Raw genomic sequence first — 25,935 nt, 5'->3', positions numbered from 1 at the left:
TCTGCAGGCAGGGTCACATTTCTCCTTCTGAAACACCTTAGTAATCTGTGAAAGAAATGTATCCCTGCCATATTGTTGGTATTTTCTCATAAATAATTCAAAAGCTACCACATAGTTTGAAAAATAGATCATAGAATCATAGAACTGCTTGGGTTGGAAGGGACCTTAAAGATTATCTTGTTCCAACCCTCCCTGCCATGGGCAGGGACACCACCCAGTAGATCAGGTTGCCCAGGGCCTTGTCCAACCTGATCTTGAATACCTCCGGGGATGGGGCATCCACAGCCCCTCTGGGCAACTTGTTGCAGTGCCTCACCACCCCAACCTCTGTGTGAAGAATATCCTCCTAACCTCTAATCTAAATCTCCCCTCTTTTAGTTTAAATTCGTTCCTCTTTGTCCTGTCATTATCTGATTGAGCAAAAAAGTTTTTATCCATCTTTTCTATAACTCCCCTTTTAAGTACTGAAATTAGGTACGTATTTTGCCCGCAATTCTTGCATCTGAAAATGCTATTTAAAATTTGCAACCCTTTTTCTTTATTGCTTTTCTGTCAAGACACATTTCTTTTAACTCCACTGCTGTCTGTGTGCTATGTGGGTAAGTTCCTCTATCCTGGCTTCCTTACCTCCTGTGCCCCTCACAAGTAGTAGTCACCAAGACATTGAAAACAATATTATCTCAGTGTCCATGCCTATGCACTGGCCAGTGTGCTCAAAAGCTGTGCCCTGCTTAGATGTGCTATATTTCAGGTGAACTTGGGAACGTGAGCTAATTTGTGATTTTGGAACAGTGTTTGGAAGGTTCTTGGTTGAAAATCAGCCAGCTTCCTTTCGCCAAGGCAAGGAAAATACAGTTGTTCCATTTCTATCAAAAATAAATTAACCTTAAGAAAGGATGTTCAGTGTCACTGCCTGAAGTCTGGAGGAAGGGCCATTTCACACCTGCCTGTGAAATACTTATGACTGTTGCAGGCATGTCCACACAGGCTCCACCACCAAGTCTTTGGACTAAAGCAAGACCAAGGGGCATGAAGGACCCTCTTAGCTCAGGTTTCCCTCTTGGCTTTTGTACATATCCTAGGATATACTTCTGTCTAGTGCAATTACTGGTCATAATTCTCTTAGAAAAGGTCTGAATCTCTGTGCTTGCATTCCCCATTGATTTTCTCTAACTGTTCTGCTAAACTTGTTCATATTTGTGCGTGTACTGCACAGCCTACACCAGCAGTGAGACCCACAGCTACTGATAAGGGAGATTCTCTCTTTGTGTTTGAGTAATAAAAACCTCTGTCTGGGTACTTGGCAATGGGCATAGCGTCACAGACCTGGAGCCCTAGGGTGGTGCCTCTGGAGTCTTCACACAGCCAGGTGTGGGGTGAAGACTTGGCTGAAGTTTTTTTGATATGTGCTTCAGCTGCTGCCCTAGTACCTGATTCTTAGTAGGACGTATGCAGATGTATTTATATATTAATTTTTATTAACTTTAAACATATTCATAGGGCAAACAGTGATTTGACATAATATAGCTATATGCAAATTATTCCCAAACTTGAAGCAAATACAGAACTGTACACATTTCAAAATAATGATGATGGCATAAGAGGACCTAGCTGCTGTGCAGAATTTGAAAAAGCACTGAACTGGAGATGCTCTGTGTAATGACAAGTCTTTTGCATTCCTGGTCCTGAGCATGTCTGATGTAGATCTAGACCTGGAAGATGGTAGAAGAAGCTATTGCTGAGGTCTGAGCTGTAGGCAATGTTTCACTCGTTCATTACCTCTGGTGCTGATGTTCTATGGTTCAGATTGCTGCTGCTTTGCTTCCTTGTCATGCAACAGTCTCAAGGCCTGCTGGAGGTAAGCCAAGCTTGCAGGAGCCCAGGTAGAAATGTGGAGGAGCCCATCATAGCTCTGAGAAGGGATCAACACTGAGGAGCAGCTGATGACTTAGAAAAATAAATCAGTGCATGTTTCCTTGCTGCCCATCACCTCCAGGTACAGCAACATCCAGAGCAGACCCCCCAGCCTGGGGGCCCTCCACATCCTCCTCAGAAGTGAGTGCTTCAGAAATGAGCTGCAAATGCAACAGTGGAGAGCAGTGAAGCAGGGGAAGGCTGGGCATGGAGGAGCCTCTGAGCGGAGCCTGCTGGAGCAGAAAGGTAATAGCAGTTTTGAAATCACAGCCGGAAGCACTATGTGCACTACGCTGTTTTTGGAACTTGATCTCCGAAGGTCATGACACAAGGCAAAGTTAGCTGAGACAGACAGTAACTGCTATGGGAGCTATGGTACTTCCCTGCTGGTGAGACCTACTCTGCAGCTCTGTCCATGGCAAAGCTGCTGCTCTTCTCTCCTCCCAAAACACAACCAGCGAGCACCATGCAGAGAGTCAGGTGCCGTGCAGGCCCTCAGTCAGCACATGATGTGCTGGTGGACTTTTAGAAGAAGGGAACAAACCAGCAGAATAAAGAAGAAGAGGTAGGAGCCTTAGTTTGAGATTTCCTTAGCTTGGCATTTCCTTATTTAATGGTGAGGCCCAGTGCTGACAAGTGTTGCTCCACTTCATTGCCCATCGAATCTGGGGTTCACGACGGTTGTGGTGGCACTCTTGAATAGGGGATTATCAGCCTGGAGGGATAAGGGTGAAAGTCCCTCAGTGTTGCACAGTGTTGGATTTTCAGCAGTGTGTTACTCACCCCACCCTGACTATGAATGATGCAGACAGCACTGGCAGCCCCAAGGTCAAGCAGTGGGAAGATCCAGGTCTGCAACACTCCGGGCACTGCCAGCCGTGGCTGCCTCTGCAAGTGATGTCCCCTCCATGCCCATCTTCCCTGCATGCAGGTGTCCCAAGGCCCGGTGTGCCCCACTGCTGCAGACAATTTTTCTTACCTCATTCCACTTGGCCTTGGACTTCTCCTTCTCGAACCTGCGGTACTCCCGGCGGTCAAACAGCTCTGTCAGGAGCCGCCAGATCAGCAGGAGCACCAGGCCGATGAGAGCCACACCGGCGATGGTCCCACCTACAATCAGCCCGATGTTGGGAGGCTCCGGGCACTCTGTAGAGCAAACATAGACAATTCATCTGCTGCCCCCGGGAGAGCTGGTAGGGCTGGGGCACAAGGAGTGGGGCGGGTACCTTTCTTAGGGTCAACAGTGACAGTGTACATCTCCTCTCCGTCATCCTGGGACATGCGGAAGGAGATCCAGCAGTTCTTGGAGTCCTTCTCCTTGCACTGCCGGCTCCGTGCCTGTGGCTCTTCAACATATCGGATGTTCTTGCAGGCCTCCGAGCAGTTCTTCTCCAGTGGCCCACTCTGGAAGGCCTTGCACTCCACACAGGAGCTGCAACACAGGTGGATGTGACTTACCTCCACAGCGGTGGCTGTCCCCACCCCTGCCCCACCACTAAGCCCCATCACTCACACGTATTTGCTGCAGGGCGAGGGGCAGCCGGGGCACTCCTCACAGAACGGGGGCTGATAGCCCCCCCGGCACTGGCAGCGGTTGCAGTGGCAGGAGCCGCGGAGGCTGCACTCGTTCCCCCGGCTGTTCAAACAGCCTTCCGTCGACTTCTTGCACTGGCAGGCGCTGCCCTGGTACTCAGACGTGCACCTGCACTTGCCACAGTCGCACTGCCCTCGCTCTGTGGGGGGAAACCGCTCTGTTCATGGTCCTGAAAGGCTCAGGGCTGCCTGCAGAGGAGGGGGCTGCAGGGAGCTGCCCTGACAATGCAACTTATCTACTCTACCCACGTGTTATCCAGAGGTATCTTCCCTGGTACACAGAGGATGGGGATGGGGGAAGAGTGAAAAGGGGGAACTGGTCACTTTCTGCCAGCTCTGGCCACATCCTTGCTCGGAAGAAGCCACTGTGCTGGGACTAAGGCTGCCTTTCCGGGAGGGGTTTTGTGAGGGCAGCATGAAAATATGCTCGTGCAGCTCAGGCAGCAAGACAACCCTCCCTCTGCCCAGCTGCTCACCGGTGCCGCCACACAGGGAGCCGTTGTGGAACTCGCAGTTCATGTTGTCGCACTCGCAGAAGGTGCCGTAGATCTGCTTGTTGGGCACGTCACTGGTGTGGCAGACGCACTGCCCGCACACGCAGTCCCCTAGTCCTGAGCAGATGACCGAGCTGTTGTCCTTCCGGCAGCTGCCCTCCAGCTCTTTGCTGGTCTTGCCCTTGGTTTCACACTCGCAGTTCTTCCCCGTGTAGCCTGAATTGCAGCTGCCGTGAGAGGAGAGGAGCAAGTCTGGGTCATCAGCTGCCAGAAATGCTGCAGAGCATGTGCGGGGCTGGGCTCAGACCTCAGCCAAAGTGGAGCAAATCTGGGACAGCCTCACCGGAAACAAACATGTCACCAGGCGTCCGCACCACCATGTGTTGGTGCTAATTCTGGGCAGCACGTCAGTGGGAGACCTCAGAAATGCTGCTCTCTGTGCTGGTTATATTTACAACACCAAATGGTTGCCCGGAAATCATTATTATATTTATAATTTCCAAAGCCTTGCAAGGAGATCTGAGTGTTTCCTGAGGAAACCCAGTCTTTTCCTCTCCCACATTGAAGGGCCATAAAGCAGCACTTATGCTTAAAGATGTACATGAACTGCAGCTCAGAAGTGGGATTTTAAAGAGATTTCTACAGAAAGTAGCATCTGCTTGACAGATGGGCTGGTAGATGGTTGGATGGGTGGATAGTTGGATAGATAGAAGGGTGGGTGGATGGATGGTTGGGCAGATGCATGGATGCCCTTTGGAAAGCATCAGAGACTCCACAAACAGAAGAGACCTCACTGTGTCCCTTGTCACCGCAAGCTTTAACTCCCTCTCCAAATAAGAAAATTGGTTCAAAGCTTCCAGGCAAGCCCATGACTGACTGCTCAGTGTAAATCTCTCTGCTGAGCCCTCACCAGGCCCCACATCCTGCAGGCACAAAGTTGCTGTGAGGAACCAAGCACAGCACACAGCTGCCCTTGGCTTGGCCTAACAGCCCTCTCCTAGCAGCTCCCCAGTTCTGGCCGCATTTGAAATAATATTTGGGGCGAAACAGCACTCACCTGCAGATCCCACAGACGATGTTGCCTTTTCCATTGCAGGCTGTTTGGTCAGGCTGCTCTTCGCAGTTGCAGTCACAGTTGCTGTCTAGGTGGACGGTGAGCGTGTCTGTGAAGCCCAGCGGCCGGATAGTGAAGGACTGGCTTTGGATACACTCCTTTGCTGTGACCTTCACTCTGAAGGTCACCTAGAAGGTGCAGAGTGAGAAAGGGAAGGGAAGGGCTGGAGACCATCAGATAGCTTCCGTAATAAGAGGGTTGTATCAGCCCTAGGCTGAGCACACACATCCAGCACAATGGAGGACCCACCCCTCTCCCACTGTGCTTCGGACACTTTGGACCTTAAATTCATGAGAACAAAAACTCTGGAACAACAGTCTGTGTTCCTGCAGTTAGACAGAAAAGGCAGCAGGAACATTGCAAGCCGCATGGCATTCCTAATACAGGAGAACATACCTCATCATTGATCTTTACGTTGTCACACTGCCCTCTTGCTTCATCTGAGACTACCTTCTTTGCATTGCAAATGGAGTCATATTTGACATCCAGGACATCTGGCAGGGTGGAGTGGTCCAGGATGATCCGTGAGGAGAGGTTCTGTGCGGAAATGGTGGAGAGAGTGCAGTCAGCCCAAGAAGAGACAGAAGCAAGAGGATGGGGCTTGCTTCCCCCAGCCCAGTGTACAAGGGCAGGGAGCACTCCAGGCCAGAGTCTCAGCTCCTGCAGTGGGGTGGGAATGGCAGGCAATGGCATCAGAGAGGTGAAAACTTCTTTTTTGCCGTGGGCAGAGTGGCTCAGTGTGTCCCATCCCCTAAACCCCAGTTCCACCAGCTCTCTGACGATGAGGATATACAATGGGAACTTTTCCTTGCTTAACTCCTGCCAGATAGGTAAAATACATCCTTATCCATCACTTACATTGTAGGCCACCTGAATGAGTTCAATTATGTTGCTGGAGTCCTCATTCAGCTCCCCCACTGCTGACTTTGGGATCATTTCACTGAGTTTCTGCCAATGGAGAGCAAAGGAGTGAGCCCCCACACGACAGCAATAGCAGCAGGAGGACAGATGCACATCTGTCCTCACAGGGAAGGACAGGAAGCACCTGAACCAACTGAAGTCTACTTACTTTGTAAACGTCTACCATCTTACTGGTGACAGCAAAAATGGGCTGGATGTTGTTCTCGGCAAGTTTCTGGACCAGCTGGCCAACAGAGGGGTAGTCCTGTGTGAGGAGAGGGGGCTGCACTGAGCGTGACCTCCCCCACCAGCAGGCAGGTGGGCCGCCAGGGTTGTGCAGCCGCCATCCGGTCCCGGCATAACCAGCAGCTTGTGGCAGCATGGCCACAAGGAAGCCTAGGCTCAGGTGCAGCTCTCTTCAGTTTTGAGATTATGACGATCTTGTGGTCTCAGCGATATGCTTTTAAGTGACATTTTTTTCTGCTTGTGGGAACGGAGTCGGGGTAAAACACAGGGAGACTGCCACCTGAATGGCGATGTCTCAGGTTACCTCCATGCTACCTCTGAGGTCAGTGCCTGGCTTTTGCTGGTAGAGGTGCTGTGAGGAAGGTCACACAGAGCACCCCAAACAGCAATTCATTGCCTGATGCCGAGTGCTGAAACAGAAGCGTGAGGTGGGGCACCCAAGGCAGCATTGCCTCTGCTCCCAGGGTGCACTGTATCCATCACCCTGCCACACTGGGCCAGGTTCCTGGGGCCCTGCAGGGGCTACCTGCTTCCACTGCAGAGGTAACAGGAGCTGCCCCCAAGGGGTGAGGGTGTGGAGCCACTGAGCAAACCCGGGAACACAGCCTGGAGTACTTACAAACTCATTGCTCTTTTTATACATGTTGTCCTCCAAGTGGCACTGGCCGTCATTGGGGGTCAGAATGGCCCCGAGCTTGCCATCACCAGCGAAGTGGAAGCCGTCGTCGGTAGCATACACCAGCAAGCGGGTCACATTGCGCCAGCCAATCAAGTCCTGCAAGTGGCACGGGCAGCACTGAGACCTGTCCCTGAGCAGGGCTGGGGCCAGGGTGCCTGGGCATGGCACTGCCGTTACAAAAGCATGGGAAACAACAGCCATGGGAAGGGGTTGGGGGTATGGAGGAGGATCACGGGGATCAGATTCAGGAGGCTCTGCACTGAAATGCTCTCTTGTACCCAGCCTGGGCATAACCTGCCCGGCCGCCAAATTAGTACTTTTGCATGGACTGCAGGCCTGAAATTACACAATGTGTACCTGCAGCCTGCCTGGAGAGGGACAGAGCCAGCTCTTGATGAAGGAGCTGTAAGCAGAGGCAGCAGACCTCACACCTACCCACAGCTGCAGCGAACGGGGAAGACATGGGGCTAGCTCATTAGGGACTCACCCCACACACTGCTGCCTGCATCATGGCATCCAGCCCCCCTTCTGGGGCATCCAGGTTCCCCGAGATGAACTGCTTCCCCACTTCGCTCTCAAACTTCTTAGCATTGTCGGTCAGTGAGAGGATGTGCTTGAAGGCGAAGGGAGGCTGACACTGCTTGTCCTTGTTGGGGCAAGGGTTCTGCAGCTTCTCAGGGTGTGTGTTGACGAAGGGCAGAACTGTCTTGTCCACGAAGGAGCCAAAACCTAGGTGCCCAGGACCACAGTATTAGGGGCGAAAGCAGGTAGGGCTAGTGGTTGTCCCCATGGCACTGGGCATGGACAACCTCCTGGCTCCCACATGGGGTGCCAAGTATGCGTACACATCCCTTGCCCTGGCATGCAGCTTGGCAGAGGATGGCTCATGCTTTCTGCACCCCACAGTCTGCTCTGCCCTCCAGCAGAGCACGGCTCTTCCCAGCAGCAAACAGCTGTGTGGGGGCCCTGTGCCAGACAGGCTTACCTATGCGTCGAGAGGGTGTGGTACTCTCCAGTGCTCTGAGCAGTTCCCCTCCCAGCTTCTTCACCTTCTCTAAATCATCCAGCATAGAGTAGGAGAGGTCCATGAGGTAGTAGAGATCAATGGGGTACCCCATGGCACGGCGAAACTTCACTTCAAATGTAGCGGGCTGCCCTGTGGGATGGGGACAGCAGGATCAGCAGCTGTGCTGTGCAGGGTCATATCTTGTGTCACCACCCACCCCGTGCTGGGATCCTTCTCTCTTTGGGAGGAAACGTGGAGGAAATGTGACCTACAACATGCCTCAGCATAGCTACATGCTCCATCCTTGCCCTCTCTGAGTTGTCACCTGTCCTCACATCTCCACTGGGGCTTTTCCTCTGGGACTCCTCAGCTTCTGTAATTCCCTTCTCTCCAGGAGATCCCTCAGTTCCCCTGCAGGAGTGATCTCTTGCCAACAGCCCATTCAGTTTTGAAGCGGGGTGGGTGGGCAAAAAGCGTGTGTAACAAATGCTGGCCAGCTCTAGTTGCTACCCAGCTGAGCCTGGAAGTGAGCAGAAGATTATTACCAACACCGCAGAAACCGTACCTATCCTCAGCTTCAGGTGCACCTCCTGGGGAGTCAGCTGTATATCATTGCTCAATGCACTGTCCTGTGTCCTTCTAACTTCACTGCCTGGAAACTCAATCTCGCTCTGTGGGCATCCCTTCTGCTGCAGTTGCTCTTTGGTGTCGCAGCGGATGGAGTCCGGCTCACCAGCTTTGGTGAAATTCTGTGTTGCAACATCAACAGGAAAAATCAGAGGAGTGGGAGATAAGTAGGCACCCTACCACACTACCCAGCTCCCGAACCATGTCTGCTGGGTCTCTGGGATATGGGTGGAGAAAGGAAGGCCTCATTGTGCAGGGAGGGCATGAAACTCTCCCAGGATGCTGTCCACCTGCTCCGCCACAGAGTAGGCCTGCACTAGTGCAGCATGCAGGGTGCCTCTCCATTCACTGACAGTATGGGGGGCTACACGGACCTACCGGCTTCTTGCACCAGGCACAGCCAGGGCCAGACTGGATGCAGTCCTTGCACGTCCCCACCTTGATCTTGGGGCACTCCATGGTGAAGGCTGAAACAGGGAGGAGATGAGTTTGATATGGTGGGACACCCAGGAGAAGCCAGCCCACCCCAGCAGCAGCTGTGGGGTGCTCAGACTCCAGCAGTGGGCACCCACACTGTACAACCACTTTGAGCCCACTTAGCCTAGAAGACCTCTGCTGGAGGCCCTGCCTTGCTGCCCCTTGGCCAGGCGGGCTTGAGTTAACATCAGATCCTGGGAAATGCAGGGCTGACCCTTGCATGGCTGTCAGTGCCATGTTTAGTGCTATGTTGGTGCCTGCCTCCAGTTGCCTCCAGCGCTGTCTCATTGCCCACGTGAGGTACCAGGATAAGGCAGGGAGGAAGGACAGGTGGGACTCACCCATTGTCACCAGCAGCAGCACCCAGGTCACTGCTGGAAGCCAGAAGCAGCAGTCACGTGTCATTTTCTGCAAGACAAAAGGCACCCCTGTGACAACCTGGCATACAGCAGCCACAGGGAAGGGAGACATCAAACCCAACAGAGAGTGGTTGCAAAGGGTGGTGGCACCAGGTGGATGTCTCTTTCCCACTGCAGAGTACATCCTGAGAGAGTGCCCTCTGTGAGAGCTCACACGCTCTTAGAAAAATAAGTCGGTCAGCAATGAAATGCATCTTTTTGGCGAAATGCAAAAGTCAGCAGGGTGGGAACTTGCACTGTGTCAGTACGCATCCAGCTAAACTGCTACATAGATTGAAGTGGTATTTATCCAGACTCTTTTACATCTGTGTTTACATATATACATGTATGTAATACTGGAAAATCTCGAGCGCCACATTTAGTTTTTACTAGATGTGAAGTTTTTCAGCTTCTGTGTTAAGCTCCATTTGGATGGACATGGGAGAAAAAATAAACAAAAGAAGCCTTTTGATTAATTAACTAACAGAAAAGAAGTCTGTTGGTACTTTCTATACATTTAACTAATACATCAAGGAAATTAAATATTTCATGTAGTGAATTAATATAAGTTTTTCTGATGAGGGTTTCCAACAAGCAGTACAAATCTTAAATACAATTTTGGGATAAGTGCTGGAAAAGAAAACTTCTAACTCCCTTTCTCATTACTGCCGGCTTTAACTTTAACTTTTTTTTATGAGCTGAACTAGTCCAACTGGCCAAAATATCAGAAAAATGCTCCCTTACGCCACAGAAAGGCTCCCACAGCAGGCAGCACCCTGCTAGGACTAGGGACCAGGCAGCTCTGATGAGGGGAGAGCAGAAGGGAAAGAGCAAATGTTTCTCCTTCTCCACAGGGAGAAACTGATGCTATTTCAAAGAGAGACTTAGAAACTTTACATGGTGTTTCCTTCCCTGGCTCACGTTTTTCATCCATGCTGGATGAGAGAGGCTGGTGGCACCTTCCCACCCACACGTATAGGATGTACACACACCCATGGGGGCCATGTCCCATCTCCTGGGCGAGGCCACTGAAGGGAAGTGGAGAAACTCACTCCAGCTGCCTGGTGGGGTCCAGTGTGGCAACCACTGGACTGGCTCTTGTGCAAGTGTGCAGGATGAAGAGGAAGGGCAGGATGCTGGCATCAGATCCACACTGCTCTAGAGCAGCAGGGAGGGGGCTGGAGGGTGGCACCATGGGTGGAAGTTTTGCACATCTCAGTGCACAGAGATTGCATATCTCTGACCAGCGTGCAGGGAGGGACACCCAGCACATAGCCCAGGGCTCCTGTAAGCCCCTGGGTGCTTGCTGTCCTCAAGGCACAACTTGTGCTGTAACACCAGCAGTTCCCAGCATGACTGAAATCCTGTTCTCAAACTTGTTTCCCAGGTGCAAATTATTCTGGCTGCTCACACCACTTGCTTCTTGTTCCAAAGTACATTTCCTGAGTCCAGAAACTAATGCTAGCCACCCAGTGGCTAAATTGTTCTCAGGGATCAGCAGAAATGCGAACTGGTAAGCAACAAGCATGCAGCACCCTGGGCTGCTGTGGTGGAGACAGTGGAGGTGTGTTGCCACCACCCACTTGCAGTGTGCTGAAGCTGGGTAGGAATAAGTTGACGTGAGCCTGCATGGTTCTTTGTGTGGCCACTCCAGACTGCACCACAAGCAGTGGTTTTACTACGCTGTTGATAAAATTATGTTCATTATCACCACTGTTTCTCATAGCACCTTTCCCCCAGCACAGTCCTGGAGCAAAACCCGACAGAGTTGTGGCCTTACAAAACAGACATATTCGGGTGAATGAGAAAAGAGGAATTTGCTAAAAAAGGAAAAGGACAAAAAAAAAGGCACGGAGAAACAATAAACATTTCCCTTTTTTACAGTATTAGACACAACATCAGGAAGACAGTTCATTGGTTTTGTAATAGCTCTTACACTGCTCTCAGCAACCAACCAGCCCCTCCCTGGTTCCTGCAAGTGCTGTGAAGTGCGATCAGCTTCTCCTGCGAACCTGCCAAACTGAGCAGCTCTGAGTGAAAAGGAAACGAGAGGCGAGATAAACTTTCAAAAGGTGCTGAGGCCAGATGGGTAAATACGGCTCCTCAGATCTGCTGCTGAAGCGTGAGAACGTCTCTCTTTTTAGCTCCTTGGGTGCTGTAGGGCACCAGAGAAGTCAAGGATGACACTGGTCAGCCTTGAATAAAGGTCTGGTCTTCTCCTGGGCAGCCTATTAGCTCTATTAGGCTGCTGAGGGAGATAGATGGATGTCATTCTGTGACAACTGCAGTGAGGCTTGGTGCCTAGCTGCCCTATGGACTCAGAGATGTGACTGGATCACAACGGCTGGCTGCCACCACGGCTTATAGTGGAAGTCATCTGGATGTGAAGATCTACAGCCTTGGGAGACCCATGTTGGAGCCAACCTCCCCAGCAGCACTCCAACAGCAGTGCCACCTCACATCTGCACATACCAGGTCAAACCCCTGTGGTGACACAGCACAGGACTCTGTTCTGCCATGCCATTTTGTCAAGCAAACATGCACATGGCAGCCCCATCCTTGCCTATGCCTGTGCTCCTTGTGTCCCTGTGGGCATTCCACAGGTGACAAGCCAGGGGTGTAGAGTGCCTGGGCCATGTAATCATTTCCCAAACAGTCCCACATCTATTATTTTTCTAGTTCCTAATGGATCAGCTAATTTTTAGCTGCTTTAAATGTCATGGTAAGGTATGAACTGAGCCCACGTGATGGCCTGGTCTCCACCAGACTACAGGCGTGAAACACACTTGCCACTTGCACATTGCTTAGCTGGCCAACAAACACATTTTGGTCACCTCCAAATTCTGTCAGCACTTCTTGGGCTTGCAGGTAACAGGTAAAAGTTGTTAAAGTCATTAAAGGTAAAGGGTCTTAGCAGTAAAAGCTTCTGGTAATGTGGGGCGAACTCCAGCTTTCTGCTGGTTCACATGCATAGTTTTGCTCCCAGTAAAAGACTTCCAGCCCTGTAGTAATCAACAGCTGCCTCTCTCCAGGTCTGTAAGAAAATATATTCATCTCCCTGCTCCTTCTTGCACTGCTAAAGGCAGATTTATCACTGGCAGAGATCCTCGTTCTGGTGGGAGCGCAATGAGGTAACCTGGGACAAGGTGTGCCCAATGCTCAGAAGGTGGCAGTGCACTCTGGTGGTGACCAGGGGTGAAGAAAATGCATGAGCTTGCATTGCTGCAAAGCCTTTGTTGCAAGAGGAGAAACTGGGGGATAGGTGCAGAAGGATAAACTCCTGATGTTCTCACAAGCTGGCTCCTGCTGGGTTTCACAGCTGGTGCACCTCTTGTCTGCCTCTTAGAATGACACCTAATGCCAGTTTTCTCCCTCTCGTGGAAGAAAAAGCCTTTGATTGTGTGTGACTTATTTAAGCCGGGGTGGGGGGAGCTTGTATAAGCCTCAGCTGTGGACTGAGGCTCTGTGAGCATCTTGTACTTGGCTTGCTGGAACTAGTAGGTTCATACTGACAGGTTCATCCCATAAAAGGGAGTGGGTCTCCAATTAAAACGGGATTAAAAAAATCCTCCCAGTCTGCAGAAGTAGATTGGGAACCAAAATGTAAACCCAGCTCTGTTTGCTAATGAATTTTGTACTGTAGTGTTAATTTTCTGGACTGCATTTGGATGCCTTTGTAACGTTAACAGTTGTTTCTTTCCCCACAGCAGGAGTGTAAAGGGGAGAACAGCAGCAGAAAGTGTATTGCTTCCTTTTCTTCTGCTGTGGTGGGAAGTTATTCACTGCTATGTGGGTGGATGAGTGTGTATGTGACGTAGGGTATCCTTCAAAGCGAACAAATGGGGCTTCTGCTTTTGTCTGCCTCTTCACAGCACTCAGAGAAGGGTTTCTGTCTGACTGTGTTAGGAGGCCGCAGGCAGAGGCCCCTGCAGCATGTTCTCCATCTGCGTTTGCCATCCATGTGGCTCAGTCCCGGCCTTGCATCACCATGGCTGGTCCCACCTGCATTGTTCCTGCCTGTCCTTTGCTGGGGACAGGTTTGTTTCTCCCCTTTCTTTCAAAAGTTACAGCAAGCAGAGGGATGCACACAGCTCATCCTTCTGCTTGGCAGGTTCTGCGAGACAGGCAGAGTGAAGGCAGCCCCAGGGGACATGTGCAAGGACAGCCCCAGGTGCTGTTATCCCACGTGCTGGCAGGAGCAAACCTGAGCAAGGCAGCCTCACGGGGCACCTGGCAGGTGCTGGGGTGCTGCTGGGATGGAGCAGACTGGAGAGCAGCACTGGGCAGCAAGCTGGGATTTATAAATAGGGCTGAAGGGGAAGTGTCAAAGCTAGCTGCAGTCTCATTGCTATAAATAAGAGGCATTCAACAGCAGAGATGGGTGTTGCGGTCTTAAGGCTGTAAATCTCCTTCGCTGCTTTGCTAATTGTCTACGTTTTCTTGTGAAATAGGAGGATGGTCTCCCATGTGCAGCGTCCTGGGAGGACTCTCAGAACATTTGCACCATCTGCCTGTGACAGTGAGGCTGCCATGCATGTGTGATGATGAGTGGTATAGGACGCAGCAAGGTGGGGAGGTAGATCTCACTTCTTTTGCTTAGTTTGGGCAAGATGGATAGTTTCCATCAAAGCAGACAGACATACACAGTGCTAATCTCTGGCTGAGACAAATGCATCCCCTCTGTGCAAAATATGTGTGTGCCTATGTCTATATACACACACACATCTATCTCTATGTATGTATGTGTATATATATATGTAAATAAAAGTAGCCTTGCACGGTCTGCCTGCATCATCTCTATCTATCTATCTATCTATCTATCTATCTATAACTGCTTATATAGAGATAGATAAATATGGATATATAAAACAGCCTTTCAGGGTCTGCCTGGATCACTGATCAGAGCCTCCTGCTGTCACCAGTGCCAGTGTCCTGTTGCGCTTGTCCTAGACTAACCAGGGACATGTTTACCCACACACTGTTTAGGAACAGACAAGCTGTTTCTTGTGTCCTCAGTGCTTTCTGACTGCATGCCTCCTGGCGAGCATCCCACCCTTTGGCAATGGCATGGAGAAGTGGCTCGCCTCTGATCCTGGCACAAGGAGCTGTGTTGAGAGGCACAGGAGAGAGGCTGCAGATGTGGAAGACTTCCACTGTCTCATGTTTCAAGCGATGTGTCCTTCTCTGAGAAAATAAGCCAGGCATCATGATCACTAACCCACTGAGGTCACTTGCAGTTGAAATAGCCCTGGGATGAGTAATGGTCGTCAGAGTGTAAAACTGCCGAGTAAAGCAGGATGTGAAAACCGTGGTAGAAAAATGCAACATTTATAGCTCTCATACTTTTCAGCAGCAATGTACGAGCACCCGTGTCAGCCGCATGGCGTGGTATCTCTGTGAACGTTTGTGAGTTTGCTTTTCATCTCCCTGTGAGGCTGGGAGACAGGCTTTTAAAATTAATCGAAAATGGAAGTTTGTCTGCTTTAGCCTGATTCAAAACCAAACAGTGGCGGTCTGTCTGGCCTCTGCATGACACGTGAGGTGTACTTCATGTGTCCTACATTTTCCCTTTGCTGCATTAGTGAGCAAGCCTGTGTATCTGAGACTTGGTGAAGGACTTGCTCTGCCCAGGGAAAGCTCGCCTGCAGCCTCTGCTGCTTTCCCTGCCTCTGCCATGTGTTTTCAGTGGCCATTTGCAGAATGTAATGCATACAGAGAGAGATGAAGGAGAAGAGCAAGGATCTCACCCCCTCTCCTAGCTCTTATCCCTGACCTTCCCTGGTGAAGGCATCCTCATTTAGCAAGCCCTGATGGGACAGGCCATTTGCAACTGTTTTGCCACCAACCCCTACTCACAATAAAGTCAAGGTTGTTCATAGGTGCAAGGTGTGACCTGCGCTCAGGGAAAGTTCCTCTGTGCCTGTGTGCCAGCAATGGCCCTGCACCAAGCCTCCTGTCATCCTTGTGCCTCACCATCCCATCACATGCCAGCTCCCTCTCCCCATCGGAGCTATCACGTCCTGCAGCCACACAGGAGTGACCAGGGGGACAGGGGCTGCTCTGGGTGGCTCTCACAAAGGATCTGGTGCAGCCCCCAGCAGTCATTTTGGAGGGTGCGATGGGATCACCCCGGGTCAGAGCAGGAGCATGCCGTACTGCACCAACTCTCTTCTGCTTTCCAGGCCCACAGGCAGGTGAGGAAGGAGCTGTTGAGGGTCCGACACCTGCCCATAATAACCATCTGTACTTCCAGGCTCTCTCCTACCTCTGAAAGCAGAAATGTTGCAGATCAGGCAAGTCTGCCTTTGGCAAGGCTGCGCTTGACCAGAGGGAGCGATGAGCCCCGTGGCTGTACATCAAGCCGCAGCACACCCAAGCACTTGCCTGACAGGAGGTTGGATTAAGAATTATGAAACAAATTCACTGAAAACTCCTTGGCTACGAAACTGCTTTGTCACCCATCTGCCTCCCCCAAGAAAAGAGGTGTACAAAACCAAAACGCAATACTTGCCTCGCATCAAGCCCTCTCTTTGGCTCCTCTGCTGGGACTGAAGTGAGGCTGGTGGTCCTCAAGCTCTCTAGCTTGGCTGGCAGCAGCAGCCGGTCATTGGGAGCTCTGCACTGTGCAGATCTTTCCTCCTTCTGTCTTGTCGCTTGGTAGGGGAGAAAGGAGGAAGTCAGAGTGGTGGCTGTGGGCGGGTGCCTTCCCGAAACCCAACTTGCCTTGCGCACCCCAGTTAAGGCCGAGCCCCACCCCTGGACCCCATGCCCCAGCCCGCTTGGTGAAGGGACCTTCCAAAAATGCCCATTCTGGTTTTGCACAGATCACCAGAAACAGCACAGTGGGCAACCAAGGCTGGTATTGGGGATGCTGGAAAACTGGTCCCATGGGGAGCTGCTGGTACCATTGGCTTGGGGGGCAGGGGAGCGAGGTCTCCCCTTCAGCCCCAGCCTGGCTCTGGTGTTTTTTGCCTCACAGGTGAGCTGCTGGTGTGGCAGAGCTGGGCAGGTCCTTCCCATTTGAAGGAGGATGCCAGTGCTGCTCTCACCATGGCAAAGCTCAGTTTATGACGTGTTTTTTTGAGCAGCCTTCAGATTTTGACATACAGGCTGCAGTTACTCCTCCCAGCACACCCACAGCTGAATTTCCCTAAGCAGAGGGGAACTGACACCAAGCGACTATCTCTTAACCTCTTCAGTGTTGAAGTAAAAAATACACAGTGTCTTAAATTTTTTTTAGACAATTATTGTGGGACTTTTGTTATCTGCTTTCTAGGTTTTAGATGTAGGGGTTGCATCTGTTGGCCTTTCACAGCTTTAGTGAGGACTGGTTTCAAAAGCTGGTATAAAGTGTGCTCAAGGTGTGCTCATTACGAATAGTGGCAGTATACTGCAGCACGCTGCCATCTCAGTTCCAGCAAAGTCATGTTTAGTGACTCTGATGCATTTTTGGGCATCTATGCATGCCCTACAGTTATGGAGCTTGGCTTACTTGCCCTGAAGCTCCTGCAGCAAGTGTACGGAATCACAATGCCAGCAGCAAATTTCAGAGCCCTGACAAATGTTCTACATGTTACGTTTTTATTAAGGAAGATAACTGCAAGGCTCTGGGCTGGTCTCCTCATGGCCAGGCACCAGGGATAGCTGCAATGCCCCACATTCAGGAGCATCAGCGTGGCTGTAGCCTCGCTGGTGCAGTGGGATGGCATGGATGGAGCTGGGGAAGCTGGCAGAGCTTCTGATTGTGCTGTGGACCTGGAAGAGGAAGTGTGGGCAAGCGAGAGGAACTGTTGTAATTCTTACTTTGACCTTGCATCCTGTGTAACTCCTTACTGAGCTGCTGTTTTCTCTTCCATTCCTTCATTGGCTTTGTCAGCCCTTTTTGCCCTGCTGATAAAGGGTCAAGTGAAGGGTATAGGATTGCCAGGGCAGCAGGGAGCTCCAGGCGTGGGCACATGATGGGTCCCTGTAGCACAGAGCTGGAGCTTGCAGATGTTTCCTCCATCCTGCTGGGCTGCTCCTCATGTTGTCTTGCAGCCTGGCCTGGGTTGATATCCACAGCAAAGCATTGTCCACACCGCTTCCCAAGGAACCTTAACCTCCCCCTCCCCGGGCACATCAGTGCTGGTAGCTTGTTAGTCCAGGCTATTTATTGTGTGCATTAGACAACCCATAGTTAATCTCATAGTTAATGAGTTATTGAAATGCAGCTGGGGGACAATGCAGTCAGAGGTTACAGCCAACATGGGTTCACGAGGGGTAGGTCTTGTTTAACAAACTTAATTTCCTTTTATGATAAGATCACCCATCTAGTTGACCAAGGGAAGCCAGTTGATGTAATCTTTTTGGTTTTCAGTAAAGCTTTTGATACAGTTTCTCATAAGATCTTACTGGACAAAATATCCAGCACAAAGATAGATAAAAACATCATACTGATAGGTGAACAATTGGCTGATGGATAGGGCTCAAATGGTTATTGTAAACAGGGTTACATCAGGCTGGCAGATGGTCACCAGTGGAGTCCCCCAGGGCTCCATTTTAGGGGCAGTTCTTTTCAATGTTTTCATAAATGATTTGGATGTAGGACTAGGTGTTTTGAGCAAATTTGCTGATGACACTAAACTTGGAGGAGTTGTTTACTCTGTTGAGGGTGGAAAGGCCTTGCAGGTAGCTCTGGACAGATTGGAGTGCTGGACAATCACCAACTGCATGAAGTTTAACAAGAGCAAGTGCCGGGTCCTGCACCTGGGATGGGGCAACCCTGGCTATATGTACAGACTGGGCGATGAGATGCTGGAGAGCAGCCCCACAGAGAGGGATCTGGGGGTTGTGGTTGACAGCAAGTTGAATATGAGCCAGCAGTGTACCCTGGCAGCCAGGAGGGCCATATCCTGGGGAGCATCAAGCACGGCATTGCTAGTTGGACAAGGGAAGTGATTATCCTGTTCTGCTTTGCACTGTGCGGTCTCACCTCAAGTGCTCAAGGCAGTTCTGGGCACCACATGCCCAGAAAAGAGGAAAAGAGGAGGCTGGAAAAGAGGAGGCTGAGGGGAGACCTCATCATGGCCTAGAGCTTCCTCATGAGGGGGAGTGGAGGGGCTGGCGCCGATCTGTTCTCTTTAGTGACCAGTGATAGGACCTGAGGGAACAGTGTCAAGCTGTGACAGGGGAGGTTCAGGCTGGGTATCAGGAAGAGGTTCTTCACTGAGGGGGTTGTCACGCACTGGAATAGGCACCCCAGGGACACAGTCATGGCACCAAGCCTGTTGGAGTTTAAGAGGTATTTTTGTACTGTGCTCTTAGTCATATGGTCTGAATTTTTGGGTGGACCTTTGTTGTGCCATGAGTTGGACTCGATGATCTTTGTGGATTCCTTTCAACTCGGGATATTCTGTGATCTATTCTATGATCTTATGCTGATGAGGAAAAGAGACACAAGCAAGATTGGGCCAGGGCTGGAGAAGGCAGCTCTACCACTGCAGTTTTCATTGCTTGAAGTTTTAATCTCTCACATTTCCTGATTTGGGCATAACTTCCACTTTTAAAGGCTGTCTTTTTATTTCTACATTTTATTTTTCCTTGCTGCTGCTGTTTAATCCTGCTGCAGGTAGGCATCCCTTAGAGGCCTGTATGTTTGATCACAGTGTGTCACCACAGGGTCATTGAATGCTCTCCAGACTGACTGTTTCAAGGTTTTAACCATTTCTTGTTATTTTATTTCAACAACTGCCTTTATTTTTAGTACTTCTATTTGGAACTATCATGGATAACTACTTCTCCCCCTTCCTCACAGGATGTCTCTCAAGCAGTTGTGACCAGGCTGTGCTGGGGGCTTGACCAAGAGTTAGCTGGCAGGTGGTCTCTGGTCAGCTCTTGCCACAAGTTGCTGGTTCTGGTGATCAGAGGTGTCAGTGCTGTTGATGTGCTTCTAAACAGTGCTCCCCAGCCTATGTATGGCAGGGCAACCAAACTCTTCCTGTTGTTATTCTCTGCTCCTGATGAATGTTAGTTCTTCCCTGGCACGTTTATTTGGGGAAATCCTTGGCTGTGAGCATGTGCCTACACTGGACTTGCCATTACCCCAAGCAGCATCACCTTGCTGGGAACTTCCTCCTGCTGTGCCCACTTCCTTTGTCCCCATGAGGAGGTCGTCAGCTCCTCCCTGCTGCATCCCACTGGCTTGGTGCATCACTTGCTACCCACACAGACCTCATGTACCCACCACCACAGACTCATCAGACCTCGTGGCATGGCATCAACCCTTGCCTGCCACTGTGGTGGGAGACGGATGCATTGATGTTGATCTTGGCTTTCCCTGGCTCACACTCTCCTCCTCATTCCCCTGCAGAGACCCCTTGTAGACACTGCTTTGGAAAGTGTAGGTGATAAGTACTGACTGCTATTGTGCTCCAAGCTGCCTCTCAGCAAGTCCTGTGTGCCAGGGCTGAGCAAGAATCTAGCAGAAGGAAACGGGAACCTCTCCGTTGCCAGTGGGAGAGGTTTCCCGTTGAGAAACCCACCACTGGTGAGCACAGTATTTGTCATGGTGTTTTCTGCGATTTCGAAAAAGCCACGCTTTTTTTTTTTAAAAAAAAAAAAAAAAAAAGAAAAAAGAAAGAAAGAAAAAAAAAAAAAACAGAAACAAACAAACAAAACCTGATGCCCCGCAGAAGCAGAGCACGTGCCCACCCATCCTGAGCTGCCAGACACGAAGGGGGTACCACAGCCCCTGAGGATTTTGGGGGCAGGAGAGGCCATTTCGCGTAACGCCCCCTTCCTGCCACCGCCCCCTTCCGGCCCGCACACGCTCGGCCATGGTGGGCAAAGCCCGGCGCCAGCGCCTGCACCGCCCCGCGCCCCGCCTGCCAGACCCGGCGGGCCCCGGCCCCGGCTCCGGCCCCGGCGGCTGGAGCGCGCCCGCCGGGAAGGTAGCGGGGGCACGGAGCGGGGCGGAGGGGAGGGGAACGGGGGCGGCAGCAGCAGCAGCAGCTGCACGCCATGCCGAGCACTGTGCGCATGCGGCCAGCTCAATAAACCATGGGAGAAGGGGGTGTATCGCCTCCTAGGGGGTGGCCGTGCTGGTCTCTGGGAGAAACCAGAGTAAAGAGATGGGTTGCTGCTGGTGGTGGTCATGGGTCTGGGTTTTGAAGGCTTCTCCAGGTGTAGCTAAGTGGTGCTGCTGTCGTGGAGGTGATTCCTCATATCTGAGCTGTGGGCGCAAAGGATTGGCGTTTGGTACCCGTTGGTGGCTCTGCTTCGTCTCTGTGCAGATTTCTGAAGTTACTGGGGAGCTGTGAAATCTCCTTTAGTGGCTGTTGCCACGCTACCTTTGGGTTGTCCCTGCAGTGGTGTGGGGTCTCGCTGGGGTTGGCATATCTCCCCTGTTTCTTCATGTGAGGGACGGGCTCTGGGAGGCATTATCCTGCAGCTCCAGGTGTGGCTTAGCAGAGATGTCAAAGGAAGCACTCCTTGACGTGGTGAAGTGCTGCTATACAGGCCTACTGCCCACTGGCAGGATGTCAGAACAGCAGAAATTGAGTAAAATTTCCAAAACGTGGGTCTCCATTTTGTTCTTAGAAAGGCTGTGTGATGTCTTCAAAGCTGTTGTAGCACTGTCCTTTGCTGGGTGCCTGGCCGTGTCATCACTACCTTGGGTGAGCTGACGTGGGTAGTGGCTTACCAAAACAGGCAGGGAGATGAGATGAGAGATGCTGGCATATGTGCCATGAGGGTCCCAGTGTGCTGCTCTGGTGGCTGTTACAGCCGCTCCAAAATGTTCTTAGTTAGCATGTAATGTCTGTGCACCTGCAGCACCAGGCTGTGTGGAAAGGAGAGGCTGCCGAGGGAGGTGGCAGTGACAAACATCTGCTGGGATTTATGCTGCTGCTCGCGGGTGGGAGTACCTGTGTGCCCACACTGCCTTGGAGCAGGTAACGTGGGTGCAGTGGCGGGCATTGTTACCAGTGAGTGTCAGGACTGGAGGAGTAAGAGACCGCCTGGCTTGTTTTACAGCGTCTCTGTTGATTTCTGGCTGTGGCAGGTGGAGATGAGCTGTCATTTTATGCATAACTATTTAGGAGACTTTTGTCAAGTTTCAGCAGCTGTATTATTAATATGCTGTTCAGGTTAAAGCTGGATACCTTCCTCGCTTGCAGTAAGAATGTAGGAACAGCAGTAAATGATTTTTATGCGCCTACAGCTTTTCTTTGGGGAAGGAGGAATAGGTTGCACCATATCTGTGTTTTTATACCTCCATAAAATTGTGTGCCTGTACTGAGAGATACTCCTGGTTAAAATAGTAAGTTCTTCTAAGCAAACCAGAGAGGCTAATGCAAAGCTTAGGACTTATGGAAGTACTGCATGCTTAAAGGAACTTGATGCTGAAGGTCTGGTAAGTTGCTAATAGTTCGTCACTGAACCTGCGTAATGTCCACAGACATAGGCAACAACTGGGCAAATCCTATTTGTATCATTCTCTATTTACATACATGTTATAAATCTGGCTTTTCCTAGAGGTGCAGTTCGTAATTCTCCTAGGAGTAACACCTGCATTCAAATGAGTGAGGTGAGATAGGATTGAGATAGAAATCTGTTAGGAACCCAATGACTCTGGGTTCCAAAACATGAAAATGGGCATGCTTGACTTTGTGAGACTTCCTCCTGGGTGGCAGAGCCCTGGGGTACCAGGCCAGCAGAATAACTCAGCTACCTGTATATGCTCAGGAGAGACACCTGCACATTAGTGCTGGAGTATATGCCATGGTACTGGGTTTAATTAATTTATTTTGTTAATGAATCTTGTTTGGTGGTGTTGGTACTGACTCCTGTTTAATATTTCTTTTGTATAAGGACTGGGACTTCTCTTCATCTGACATCTTTTCTGGGCTGAATATTGACCCCAATACACTGGTGAAGAAACTTGACTTGGACTCCAGAAGCATCATCTCATCTAGAACAGGTGAGAAGCAGCATGTTGGTCTGCAGGTGCCCACGGGGCTGGATTAGCCAAAGAATGAGGCTGTGCATGTCCAGCTGGGTGGGTTGACTGGTACTGTGGTCACTTGGCCAGGATTAAGTCTGTGGTATTGGGGTACCCTCCATGCTGTGTGCTTGGCTTGGGCCACCTGGTGCCTGAGCAGATTAACCAGGGATGGCTCAGAAAGCCATCAGTTTTTGGTCCTGCCTTTGTACTTCTGTTTGGTGGCCATCAGAGTGGAAAACATTAATACAGAACAAAAATACACATGGAGCTGAGGTGCTGTATTTTGAATACCATGTTTAGGTTGTGAGCAAACACCCATTTGGCTCACCTGGGACTGCATTTGCAGCATTTGGCCTGGCAGTAGCTTGATGAATATTGGCCCAGCTTCCTGTGTTCCTGCAGGGACTTTTAAAAGTGGCTTCAGCTTGGGGCTGGAGGAGGCAGAAAGGCACATGCACCATCTGTCCTTAATGTTCCCTGAGTGGGGAGCTAGTTTCAGCCTAAGTGACTGCTGCTGGGGTGGACTGTGCAGCTGGAGCCCCCACATGTGGGCTGTCCTCACACAACCAAAGGCTCTTGGCCCCCAGGGTCTGAGGGGGCAGCAGAGCCCAGGCTGTCATCTGATCTCCAGGCTTCCTTTGCAGACAATTTTGCCTCCCCAGCAGGTGCAATTCAGGCCCCCGTGTTTTGTGAGCAAATCTCAGGGGCTTCCTTTGTCCTGAGCAGGTTAATCTTGGTTGTTGTTCCTCGGCAGTGCTTTAACCATGGCAACAGAGCGGCCAGTTCTCTTCTCCTGTCCTGTGTTGTTGCTAGGTCCCCTGCTCAAGGATTCCTGGGCAGGAGAGTCCAGCAGGGAGTGTCTTGAGTGAGAGAGGTAACAAGGAGGAGATGACAGAGGCTTCTGTTTCCTGTTCCACAGTGAGAAAATGCTCCCTCTAGCTGCTTAGTGGCAGGCAGAGCTTTGTGTATCTGAAACTTTTTCCATCCCTAAATGAAAACTGATAGCACGGACGATCTGACCTGGTGCAGAAATCTTCAAAATGTATGTGACTCCCAAATACCTCATTTACAAACTAAATCAATTTTCTGTTTCCATGCAGATTAATCCTACTGCAGTTTGTTTGCATGTACCACGTAGTCGGTGCTCTAAACAAACTCAGCAATTACCCGAGGGCTGTGGCAGCCATAGCCTGTCAGTCACGTTTTGGTCACAGAATGAGGGAATGGGAAGATTGTGTGAGGATGTTTGCTCAAGATGCTTGCTCTCTGCACAGAAACCTTTATGAAGTGTATTGCTTTCAAAACTGTGAGCTTATTGTTCATAAGTCTCTTGAGAGAAGGACACGTGCCTGCAAACATGGCCATCTTTTTAATTAAATTAGACAGCATGTTGTTGAAGGCTGACAGCCTGCAATCCCAGTCTTTCATTGCCGGCTACAGCTGCACTTGTCTGGTTTATAAATAGACCTGCGCTGCTGGTCCCTGTGCAGTGCTGATGATGCAGATGTGCAATGCCTGGCAATGTTTAACCCTCTCCTGAGGCTGCACGCTGCCTTCCTGCAGATAGCGATGCTGACCCAATCCTTTGTGCTCCATCATGCTTTCTGAACAACCAGCTAAAAATAGCTGTTTGCCTGAACACTCAAAGCTGTGATTCAATGAGGCAAAAAGTGATTTATTTTTTTTCAAACCTTTCCCAGCTGCTGTGCACTTTTTTTCTTGTATTACTCTGGAGGCATGTGGAGGCTTTTTCATTATGGAAATCAATAGATTTTTTTTTTGTGTTAATGCAGTGATCTGTGATGTGGCTGCTCATACAGTGACAGACATCCTAGGCTTAGAAAAGGGATTCTAGGCAGATGTGTTGTGTCTCCTGGGATCTCTGGTCAGCTCTGAGCCTGTTCAGCAGAAAATTCAACTTGAGCTTCTCCCATCTTCCTCCTATCTTCCTCTTAGCTTGCTGTGCAGGGCAGGAGGGTAGGATTCTCCCACGCACTGTTATTTTAAGATTTAATAGCAAGACAAAGAAGTATTTCTCTCCCACTCACTTTTCAAGCTCTGAGAAGGTCAAGTTGGCAGACTGTAGGTACTCTCTTTATCTTCTGTGCTTTTCAGAGCTGAAGATTTTTTTTTTCTTTGCCAAAGATGCTAATGTGGCAGTTGAGAAGTCTCATATATTTGTCCTCCTTGCGTGTGTGTGTGTGCCTCTGGAAGCTTAACACTACTCAACATTGCTGGTATCTGTGTTTTGTTACAATCTGGCCTTGTACTGTGGGACACTAAGATGTTCTCTGGTAATGTCTGTTATTGTTGTGGCAATGATCACATTGCTTTCCTTAGACACAAGGCTGATTCAGAATGCCTGTTGTGTTTGCTGAAAGGTGTTGGTTTAGTTTGTTTGGAAATCAGTAATTCCTGCAGCATGAGAAGGAGAAGGTGGATTTGTAATAAAAAAACGTCACCAAAGTGGCATTCATTTGAGGTGACTCTTGCATCTGTGATGGTAAAAAGCCAGTGGTCTAAAGCAGAAAGTATTTTAATAGAGGGAGCTCTAAGCCATGCCCTGATGTGAAGCAGACCTACTGCAACTGCTTTTTCCTGGTCTGCTCCTTGTCTTTATTCATTGGCTCATCTTAACACTGGATTCCACATGCTTGTCGGTGACAAAAGCCAGCAACATTACTGTGAACACTGGGAGTTAAGTCCATGAGTTACTTGCTTGCTAAATGATTGCTTCCTATCAGTGTAGTTTACTTAGCCACTGACGTAATGTAAATTAAATGCTTTGCCATAATCTAATCCATGCAAGGACCTTTGTTAGTAGTATGAGTGAATAAATCTCATCTGGGTAAGCCTCTGTGGCGTGGGAATTTGATGTTTCCAACTAAGTCAGAAATAATGGCCTGTCATGTGAAGTGGGAGTTGCTTCTTAATGGTAGAATCTCAGAACCATAGGATATCCCGAGTGGGAAGGGACCCACAAGGATCACTGATTCCAACTCCTGGCTCCACACAGGACCACACAAAAATCAGACAATCTGTCTGAGAGTGTTTTAACTCTGGCAGGTCAGTGCCTTGACCACTACCCTGGGGAGCCTGTTCCAGCATCCAACCACCCTCTGGGTGCAGACCCTTTCCCTAGCCCCCAGCCTGACCCTCCCCTGTCCCAGCTCCATGCCGTTCCCTCGGGTCCTGTCGCTGTCCCCAGAGAGCAGAGCTCAGCGCCTGCCCCTCCGCTCCCCTACTAAGGTGGGGGACACAGACTGACATTAGTCTGAACAAAGGTTGTGCTGTTGTTGAAGCCAGGATCTGCACAACATGATGCAAAGCTCTAGGTGCATTTCAGGCATGTTTGTTGCCTAGTATCTATGCCATACGCTTCGTATCTTGAGAGTTTTCATCCTCTGGTGATCAGTGCACTTTTGCAGTATAGGTTTCTGCATCAGTGGATCAGAGGAGTGAGATGACTGAGCGCCTGACAAAGAAAGAAGTCCCTTTCTCACCA

The 25,935-nt window shown here is 50.3% G+C and overlaps 2 protein-coding genes across 2 annotated transcripts in view; one reads left to right on the top strand and one right to left on the bottom strand.

Annotated features, from left to right (window-relative positions):
* Positions 1-1,464: 1,464 nt before the first annotated feature.
* ITGB2 (integrin subunit beta 2) lies at positions 1,465-16,098 on the bottom strand. Its single transcript, XM_082764029.1, has 16 exons — positions 15,960-16,098; positions 9,392-9,458; positions 8,952-9,040; positions 8,512-8,695; positions 7,926-8,096; positions 7,428-7,669; positions 6,881-7,036; positions 6,185-6,280; positions 5,974-6,063; positions 5,512-5,652; positions 5,059-5,243; positions 3,984-4,228; positions 3,428-3,647; positions 3,141-3,346; positions 2,894-3,060; positions 1,465-2,629 (listed from the first exon to the last, which is right to left on the bottom strand). Exons 2-16 carry the CDS (start codon positions 9,453-9,455, stop codon positions 2,564-2,566), a joined length of 2,322 nt encoding a protein of 773 aa, XP_082620155.1. The 5' UTR covers positions 9,456-9,458; positions 15,960-16,098; the 3' UTR covers positions 1,465-2,563.
* Positions 16,099-20,248: 4,150 nt separating this feature from the next.
* Positions 20,249-25,935, top strand: part of SLX9 (SLX9 ribosome biogenesis factor) — a 46,649-nt gene continuing 40,962 nt past the window's right edge. The window contains exons 1-2 of the mRNA XM_082762838.1: positions 20,249-20,376; positions 22,298-22,406. Of these exons, the coding sequence (XP_082618964.1) occupies positions 20,263-20,376; positions 22,298-22,406 (223 nt within the window). The 5' untranslated portion in view covers positions 20,249-20,262. The remainder of the gene's footprint in view (positions 20,377-22,297; positions 22,407-25,935) is intronic.

Source organism: Aythya marila, assembly GCF_965140915.1.
Source record: "Aythya marila genome assembly, chromosome: 6".
Taxonomy (NCBI): domain Eukaryota; kingdom Metazoa; phylum Chordata; class Aves; order Anseriformes; family Anatidae; genus Aythya; species Aythya marila.
This window is presented reverse-complemented; position numbering and strand designations above follow the sequence as displayed.